Raw genomic sequence first — 10,111 nt, 5'->3', positions numbered from 1 at the left:
CCCTTCGGTCTCATTTTAGTTTTCCTCAGCTACAAATCTGAAATGGCAGCATCCCCCCCCCCACCTCCCCTGCTGACATTATTTTTTTCCGGCCTCTTAAGAGCAGAGTTTAGCCGTTTCCTCCCGAACCCAAACTGGATATCCTTCTTTGAAACCCTATAGGATGGACACCTCTCAACTTTGACCTCGTGGCCAGGCCTCTGGGCCGCTCAGGAGGAGGGGGGGGTTTAGGAGGTCAGAGGTCACATGAGTGTCTGTGCTGTGCAGACTGAGAGTCTGCGGGACACAGTCGCAGCACATGGCCCCAGTAATCCCACTCCACCCATTTCCCACAGAATCTAAACCCAGTCCTGGTGTAATGTTTGACAGGATTAATGACACCTCCTCCAAAGTTACCCAAAAGTGAACTGACAGAAAACAGAACATCTGATCAACTTAAAGGAAATCATGTTATTAGACGCGCTGGGAAAGATATTACTTAATGGAGGTTTAGGAGGCACATTGATTTGGGAAAGACACAAAGGGGGAATTTGGAGCGACGCCCACTAAGCAGTTTATTATTGCTCCGTTCATTGCGGTTGTCTCCCTCTAAATGTGTCGTTAGATGTGATCTACACTCTGTATTAAAGATGAAGAATGGCAACAGCGCTGACTTCCCCCTCGCCTGTGTGTGTTTTTCAGAGCTGCGGGACTTCGAGCCCGACGACCAGCACGACATCGAGGTGGACGAAGGCAACACGGCGGTCATCGAGTGTCACCTCCCCGAGAGCCAGCCCAAAGCGCAGGTCCGATACAGCGTCAAACAGGAGTGGCTGGAGACTTCCAAAGGTACCGGCTCGTCGGCAATCTGTCCCCACTTCCCTCTTAATTCTCATACTATCTTCATAGTTTACTGGAATGCCATAATCCTGCTATCAGGCCCATTATAAAAGCAGCGATAAGGGCATTATCTGGACAATGTTGAAACATGGGAATGCAGTTGTTTATTTTTTCAAACTATTTAGAAGAAAAGCTCCAGTGGTTTGTGGCTGGTATGCTGATGATGCCTGGGAGCTGTAGGTACTGATATCTGCAGCTTATCTGTGAGGAAATGAAAACCACATTGACGAGCACTCAGTGATTGGGGCTCAGACTCCAGGGCGCCATCTTGTGGTCTCCGCTAACAGTACGAACGCTTGAGTGGCACACAGTACTTATAATACAGAGTTTCACAATATGCACTCAATTGTTCTGCGGTTCCTCTTTGTGTTTTCTGCATATTTTCTTGCATGTATTTCCACATACAAACGCCTTTTCTAGTGAAGAGAAGTATGATGGATATAATTACATCTTATAGTACATTGCTTTCCCAGCTGTTAATCCTCCTCACCACCCTGCATTTTTGTGTGTACAATATTTTATTGTATTGTTTTCTTTGCAATTGTGACATATATAAATAAAGCTCCTGAAGAATTAGAAAACACCCTCAACACCAGGCCAAGACAAACTTAAGCATTTCATGTAACGGCTGCTTTAACGATTAGTATCCGTTATCAAAACAGTTGGTAATTTCTCTTTTTTATATATATCTTTTTAAATGAGAAATGCATTAACATTGCCAAAAATCGAGACAATCATATTGGATATTTTTTACAAACCATTTTCCTGATTATAAATAGCTGTAATCATGCATTTTAGTGCATTGAGGGATTATTATTGACGTAATAAAGTGATAGGACGTTTTATATATAGTTCCTATCAAATTGTCTCATTACAAACTACAATGTTTCCCTACATACTGCAACTCTTTCTCTGCACAGTCGCTTCTTAACGCAGCGTCAGAATGCTAAATTGGATCCTAAGGTTGTATTTAATTCAAGTTGTTGCTCATCGGACATCTTGTTTGTTTATTTCTGCAGGGAACTACCTCATCATGCCGTCAGGGAACCTGCAGATCGCCAACGCCACTCGGGACGATGAGGGGTCGTACAAGTGTGCCGCCTACAACCCCGTCACTCAGGAAATCAAAACATCGTCGTCCACCGACCGCCTGCGTATACGCCGTGAGTCTCACCTCCAACACGATGATGATGATAAGAGAAAACACATTGTTTACTAACATTACAAGTCAAGGGTCATACTGCATCACTTGTAACCGTCACCGCCATCATGTTTTGTGATATTGGGCTGTATAAATAAACTTTGATTTGATGTAATTAACTCCACATAATGCAAACAGGAAAGACGCCTTCACCTCATATTGATAAAGTATTCATAGAAATAAGATAGGACGTTATTCAGCCCGAAGGAAATTGTTCGTGCCAGTTACAAAAATACAATAAACACAGCAGCACAATAATAATAAAACTCTACAGTAACAATGCAGTAAAAAGAGCCATTCAATAACTACAGAGGTGGTCCACATAATGAATGTCAATATTCTTACCCTTCGTCCTCATTTCTCCCAGGGTCCACCTCCGAAGCGGCTCGCATCATTTACCCCCCGGCCTCTCGCGTCATCATGGTGACCAAAGGCCAGCGGCTGGTGTTGGAGTGTGTGGCCAGCGGCATCCCCGCCCCGCATGTCATATGGGCCAAAGACGGGCAGGAGCTGCGTTCCCATAACAACACGCGCTTCCTGCTCAGCAACCTGCTGATCGACACGGTGGGCGAGGCCGACTCAGGCAATTACATCTGCAGAGCGGACAACGGCATGGGCTCCGACAGCTCTGCCACGGTGCTCTACGAAGTGCAAGTGTTCGGTGAGTGGAGTGAAAGCTGGGTTTGGGCTTTATTCGGGAATGGAGTTTATGAATTTAGCTTTTTGTCCCGGTTAATAGACAAATTGCAAAGTTGTTGTTGCAATGAGATGAAATAACCTCTTATTAGTGTGTGTGTGTGTGTGTGTGTGTGTGTGTGTGTGTGTGTGTGTGTGTGTGTGTGTGTGTGTGTGTGGTGACAGAGCGCTCTATTCTGCAGCTGATTGAGAGTGTCTAGGTTATGGATGGCTGTTTTTACAGTGATTTTCTGTGTGTGTATACGTGTGTGTGTTGAGGGCTTGTCTCTCTGCAGCTGGCTCTAATTAAAGCCAGAGAGCTGCTGTAATGAGTTCTGTCTTTCCCTGATTCACAAGCAGCCAACCATCAACTCCCCGGCCGGGCCCGCCTGTATGGCTCTATACCCCTCTGTCTCTCTCACACACACACACACACACACACACACACACACCCCCCTACCTGTATGCATGATTGGGATTTCAAGCACACACACATGCTCAAACACGTTATATTGTTTTAAGTCAAAAAGTAGTCGTGGAAAAAATCTGTTTCTGTTCCCATTTGGCCTCTGACAGCAAATACACACAGTTACTGGACACACACTGTTTTCACACACATGTAAATATATCTGATATGTATATATGTTTGATACATTTCTTATTTTATAGTTATTTTTTTATTTGTATCTTTGATTTTATCCTTAATTGTGTGAATCTGTGCTGTCCTGTTTTTCATCCTTACCCTGTTGCTGCTAAACTAGTGAATTTCCCCACGGGGATTAATAAAGTTCCATCTTACCCCTACCCCTGGCCTATGAACAGCTACAAATCCAAGCTACTTTTTAAGTTTTGAACCAGCCACTAACTCCCCCCTCCCCCTGCAGAGCCCCCCCAGGTGACGGTGGAGCTTCTCCATCAGGAGGTGGTGTTCGGGGAGATGGTGCGTTTCTCCTGCAAGGCTCGAGGTAAACCCACCCCCTCTGTGATGTGGCTTCACAACGCCCGGCCCCTCGCCCCGTCTCCTCGCCACCGCCTAACCGCCAAGACGCTGCGCGTCTTCGACGTGGGCCCCCAGGACGACGGGCTGTACCAATGCATGGCCGAGAACCAGGTGGGCAGCTCCCAAGCCTCCACCCGCCTCATCACAGTATCAACCGGTACGTCAGGTCATTTGTAATCTGTTAGAAAATGTGATCCTTAATATGGGGCCCTTTTTTTTCAAATGTCGGGTTGTCGCGGCGACATTTATTGTTTATTATTAACATTTTTGTTTTAGCTGGCTGGTTTTCTATTTGTTTATTTTTTGTTTGTCTTCTGTCTGTGTGGGATTTAGTTTGCCTTGGTGTTAAGCAGTATTTACATTGTTACTCTACCTATTGTTCTATAAAGTGAAGATTTGTCTACCTGCTTTTGATACACGCTCCGATAGAATAACTGTATGCTCAATACCCAATGAACAAAGTCAAACAAAAAAAATGCAATCCTTTTTTATGTCTTAAGATTTTCATTTACTAGATCTTCCATTGTCTTTTCTTTCTTTTAGGAATTACATCCAGGGGGAAGCTGCCCCCTATCGACTGGCCTACCAGCCCCGATAAGGTGCTTAAAGAGCAGGATCCTGTGAGGCCTGGGCCTTCGGGGCCCGGGTTGCCTCTCGACTGCTCTGAGCTGCCGGGACAGATCCTCCCAGCCGACGCTCCCATCATCCTCAGCCAGCCCCGCACAGGCAAGGCTGATTACTACGAGCTCACCTGGAGGCCGAGGCACGAGAGAGGAGTCCCTGTGCTGGAGTACATGGTCAAATACAGAAAGGTACTGCAGTCACACCACTGTGTTCTAATTTAATATCAACAATGATATTTGTAGGAGCCAAAATGCTAAGCTAGCCTCTCTCTCTCTCTCAGGTGGGAGTCCCTCTGATGGAGTGGACCTCCAGCTGTATATCAGGCGCTCTCCATAAGCTGACTCTGGCCAAGCTGCAGCCGGACAGCCTGTACGAGGTGGAGATGGCCGCCAAAAACTGTGCTGGTCTGGGACAACCTGCCATGATGACCTTCAGAACTGGCAAAGGTAAAAACGCTGTCATTAGCAGAGTCATTGAGAGCAAGTTAGAAGCTACATTAGCATTTAGCCAAGCCAAGTACAGCCGACCTCTGGGTATGAAAAGAGAAGACAATGCATTAGTGAATGCTCTGTTATATGGTCAAATCCACTGGTTGCAAAAATACATCTTTAAAAAATGCTTCTCACTTGATTTATCACCTAACCAAACATTTTCAATTCTAGTTTATGCTCTTCATTTTTGTTTAGTAAAATATAGGAGTTTGTTGGTTGTTAAAATGACATTCTGCCTTAGAGGAGACTTCAAAACACGTTGCTCAAAAGACCATTTCTTTGTTTCATCTAACTGGTGTTTTTTATCTTCAGGTCGCAGAGGTCAAATGGACCCTCCAAAAACTCCTGCTGTCCCTTCACCAAGCCTCTCTCGTAAGTGTACCTCATAGGGTCCATTTGCAAACTCTTTCTCCTACTAACTTTACCAAAGTAACTGTAACATGCTATGCAAACCTTCTTCTCCTTTTGACTAACTTCTCAATCTCTTTTTCCTTTCTGTCTCTGAAGGATGAGCTCTCAGTAAGTGCTTAACATAGTGTGTTTTTCCTCCGCCGTCATATTTAAAGAATGTTGTGTGAGAGTTTATGTCCTCTATCTGACTCCGTCCCTCCTCCTCCCCAGCTCCTGAAGCCCCGGACAAGCCCACAGTCTCCACTGCAACGGAAACGTCAGCGTACGTGACTTGGATTCCTCGTGGTAACCGCGGCTTTCCCATCCAGTCGTTCCGGGTGGAGTACAAGAAGGTGAAGAAGGCCGGGGAGGACTGGGTGACTGCGGTGGAAAACATCCCCCCATCTCGCCTCTCTGTGGAGATCACGGAGCTGGAGAAAGGTTGGCCATCTCCTTTAACTTATTATTATTCACAGTTGTTTGTCCTGACTTGATGGAGTCGGGGGCGGGGAAGAAGATGCCGTAACGTATAATTACGACGATGATGTCCTTCATAATTACATTCCCACGGCCTGTAAATTCATCAGCATAATGAGTGTTGTTACAGTCATTTCAGTAATTGCTGCCATCAATCACAACCAGATCGCACAAAAGGAAAACATGATGTGATGTGAAGACAAACATCATCAGTCAGCACAAAATAGACCCTATTTCTAGACGCCATGTTCCCCCCAGAGACACATTAATAATGGCTATCCCTCTCCCTGTAGGTACCTCCTATAAGTTCAGAGTTGTGGCGGTGAATGTAATCGGTTCCAGTCCTCCCAGTGCGCCCTCCAAGGCCTACACAGTGGTGGGGGGGAGGACCCATGAACGCCCCGTTGATGGACCCTACATCACATACAATGAAGCCATCAATGAGACCACCATCATTCTCAAGTGGACGGTGAGTGACAGACAGACAGACAGACAGACAGACAGACAGACAGACAGACAGACAGACAGACAGACAGACAGACAGACAGACAGACAGACAGACAGACAGAAGTTAAAAAGTTAAAGATAGAATAAAATACAAATATAATACAAATTTACATTAACAGCAAATATATACAAATTATATCTATATATTCACAGTAGAAAATGTATCACTAGATTATCTAAATAATACACAATATAGAGAAAATATTGAACACATTTGAGTAAAACTCTACTAAGCAACATGTGAATACTACAGAAACCTATAGACATTACAATTGTGCAAATTGTTGTGGTTTATAGAAAAGGAGACGCTTAACAGTGTTTTTATTTATCAGGATATACAGAGTTTGTTATTGCCGTTTATTTCCAGTTCATTGTGATTGCAACATGATTTATCCCCCCCTCGACAGTACACTCCCGTAAACAACACGCCCATCTACGGTTTCTACATCTACTACCGGCCGACGGACAGCGACAACGACAGCGACTACAAGAAGGACGTGGTGGAGGGCGACAGATACTGGCACTCCGTCACCGACCTGCAGCCGGAGACCGCCTACGACATCAAGATGCAGAGCTTCAACGAGAAGGGCGAGAGCGAGTTCGGCAACGTGGTGATCCTGGAGACCAAAGGTGGGGTCCTGGTTTACTGGGGGGAGATTTCACTGCAACACACACTAGCTAATATCTGTTCCTGAGTCAACATTAACGTGCTGTTAAACACTGCCAGAGCCCAAAACCTGTTCCCATTAGTGTTTACTTCCTGTTTTATTGGGGGGAGATTTCACTGCAACACACGATATATTATCAGTTCCTGTATCATCATTCCCGTACTCTTGTACCCAGTCTTTAAACACTGCCAGAGACCATACCCTGTTCCTGTTAGTGTTCACTTCCTGTCTGTCTTCTTCTGTCGATTTATTCGACATCCAACTGTGTCTTTTAAGCCTCTTTCCTTCTCTCCTATGATCCTCCAAGCAACGGTCATTATTTATCTTAGCAACGGTGTGTTATCGACTATTAACAACCTCTGAAATATCCAAATTGACCAATCACAATCAAGTATTCAACCAAGCCGTGTAATAACACAGTATACAGTAATTTGTCTACTCTACGATATTTAATTTTACATTCTTATTCTATTAATATGTACGTATTTTTCTTAATCTTGCAAATTACTTGTACTATTTTGTCTATTGCACTATTTTGTTTATTTTACTTTTGTTATTGTATGTTTCATTATTCGAGGAGCCTGAGACTCAAGATTTTCGTCTCCAAAACTTCGCTGTAGCTGTTTTGAATATATCGAAGCCGACTAACTTCAAACTAATTACAACCGTTTCTCCATCTTCTTCTTGTCCCCTCAGCTCGTCCTCATCACCACCGCCCGTCCCCCTCAGAGTCCCCCGACCACCCGATGGGTCCCCCCAGCGGCCTGGTGCCTCGGCCCGGAGACCTCCCCTACCTCATAGTCGGTATAGTCCTGGGAGCCTTCGTCTTCATCATCGTCGCCTTCATCCCCTTCTGCCTCTGGAGGGCGTGGGCCAAACAGAGTGAGTGCTCTTCTCAGGTCTTTTTGGAGTCATTTATATATTTACTAGTTCTGTCATTGTTAACGTGTAAGGCTGAGACATGGATTCTTTAGCTAAGCGTCGGAAAATTGTTGGACTTTAAACCAATTTTTTTTTTAAAGTTAAAAGAAAAATGATCTTACTAATTTGTCATGCATTTATTTATTAGAATACCAAATGTGTTTTCGTTTTATCTTCCTCCACAATACAACTAAACGAATCAAAGATTATAATTGTAATTTAAACACGTTTTTGCCTCTGCATCTGTGTAATTTATTTTTCTTTGTGTTTATTTCAGAGCAAATGTCGGACCTGTGTTTCCCCGCGGTGGCGGCCCCCGGGTTGTCCTGTCAGTACACCATGGTTCCCCTGCAGGGCCTCGCTCTGGTTGGCCACTGCCCTCTGGACAGTCGCATGACCGCACCACATGGGGTCTACCCGGCTAACGGGGAATGCATCGGGAACGGCAAACTTCACCACAACACACACTTCCTGCCAGGCCTGCAGCAGGTACAAAAAACAACCCATTAAACTGTATGTTGTTAATGAGCTCTTAATGCTATGGGTGGAATATTTCATTTATAGGTTTGTGTGTGTTTTGCAGGACTGTGACATGGAGTGTGACACGCTGTTACCACAGATGGGGTCCAACGGACATCTGCCTGTTTACCACTACTCCAACAGGTGCGTTTTCATACAACACTCAAATATACAGTATGTACTGAAATGTGCTTGTGGGCTTTTATGAAATATTTGATTAAAAACGGGAATTATACACATTTTTGGTCACTGACTAATTAATCTAAAGACTTTGTTCATGTGCAATAAAATGATATTTGATTGTGTTAAAATGTTGACTGAGTTAAATCATATTATTGTAGTAAAATAAATACCAACCTATGTGTTAGCCTTTCTATAAACACCTTATTTCTTTCGTTCCTCAGAGGTCCAGACCATCATGAACATGGTTGCTGTCCTGCAGACGACTCCACTCTGCAGCTCCTCGACTCTTCCCATCAGCCTCTTGGTTCTCAGGAGCTGGGAGGAGATGGAGACTTTTATGTTGAAGATGAAGCAGAGGATGACGTCAATTACAGTACGAGTGGACTTCTATTTGTCGATCTAACAACATCTTTTAACCAATGTCTTGCATTCTCATTTTTTAACACTACAATCACATATTTCTGACCCGCCCTTTTTTTCTGCAGAGCCAGCCTCCTTCCCTCTTCTCTCTCTGGAAGACGAAGGGATTTTCACCACGCCGTCTTCAGCGGCCACGACACCGCAATCCCAGGACATACAGGAAGTGAACATCCTCCCAAATGAAGCGTCCCCCGAGGGCGAAGGGACAGCCAACACAACAGATGCATAAAAAGACTGTTCAGCAGAAGAAAACAAGAGAAAATATTTATTTTTGTATCACAGATATTTATATATTTATGCTTTTGTACATAGTGTCTGGTTATACTGTATATAAGGTTATTTTCACATTGAAAAAAAGGCTCTTGCTGATTTCTTTCTGCGTTTCCTGGGGAGGGAAATATGTTTTTATTCCTTGTGTGAAGATCAGCCTTTAGTCTGCAGAGGATTCCTCGCAGCTCAGCACTTCATGTCTCCTTTCCTCGCACCATTCCTCCATCCTTAGATAACTCGCTTTAAAGGGACCATTGGAACCAGTCTCACGCTGTAATTATAAGGTGCTTCATTGCTCTTTAGTTGTTTCTATAGCAATAACCCATGTATTATGCATTGTTCATCATTAACAACCTATTAACAAGTGTATGCAACATAAGTCTGTTTCAGTAGTGTACAAGAGATTATATATTGTATAGTTATTTATTTTTTTAAATCACTGAATGGGAGAGATTCTGGAAAAATATCTTCAAGCTGAACTTGATACTGCAACCACGTCTGTGTTTACTCATTAGCTGGTTACCAAATGACGGCCAGGTGAGGGCTGTGACAGGTGTGTCAGTATTATTCCTCCTCACAGGTCCAAGTATTAGTCTTTGCCAGAGACGTCTGCAATCGAAATGAAGGAGATCCTGAATCTACGTCCCTTTATCAGTGTGGCCGCTCTGTGGTTGCACATGCTGGAGCACTATTGCATGTAAATAAAAGCTTATAAAATTGACAAAGAGTTTGGTGCATCCTTTCAATCTTGGTACAATTTCAGTTTGCCCACTGTGGGGGAAACTTCTGAAGCAATAGGAGTCAGGATTCAGAGACACGAGGAGAGCTGGAGCTTTGATGGCAAACACTGACGGTTTATTTGGAGCTTCGGCCGGAGAATTCACGG

At 44.1% G+C, this 10,111-nt stretch overlaps 1 protein-coding gene across 1 annotated transcript; it reads left to right on the top strand.

Moving 5' to 3' along the window:
• The first annotated feature begins 629 nt into the window (after positions 1-629).
• boc (BOC cell adhesion associated, oncogene regulated) lies at positions 630-9,952 on the top strand. The gene is made up of 15 exons (XM_010783323.1): positions 630-828; positions 1,899-2,042; positions 2,448-2,741; positions 3,640-3,912; positions 4,299-4,567; positions 4,660-4,825; positions 5,183-5,242; positions 5,492-5,701; positions 6,031-6,206; positions 6,652-6,874; positions 7,609-7,794; positions 8,111-8,322; positions 8,417-8,496; positions 8,757-8,908; positions 9,021-9,952. The coding sequence occupies exons 1-15, from the start codon at positions 630-632 to the stop codon at positions 9,182-9,184; spliced, it is 2,808 nt and encodes a 935-aa protein (XP_010781625.1). The 3' UTR covers positions 9,185-9,952.
• The last annotated feature ends 159 nt before the right edge of the window (positions 9,953-10,111 follow it).

Source organism: Notothenia coriiceps, unplaced genomic scaffold, assembly GCF_000735185.1.
Source record: "Notothenia coriiceps isolate Sejong01 unplaced genomic scaffold, NC01 NC01_scaffold00025059, whole genome shotgun sequence".
Lineage (NCBI taxonomy): Eukaryota > Metazoa > Chordata > Actinopteri > Perciformes > Nototheniidae > Notothenia > Notothenia coriiceps.
This window is presented reverse-complemented; position numbering and strand designations above follow the sequence as displayed.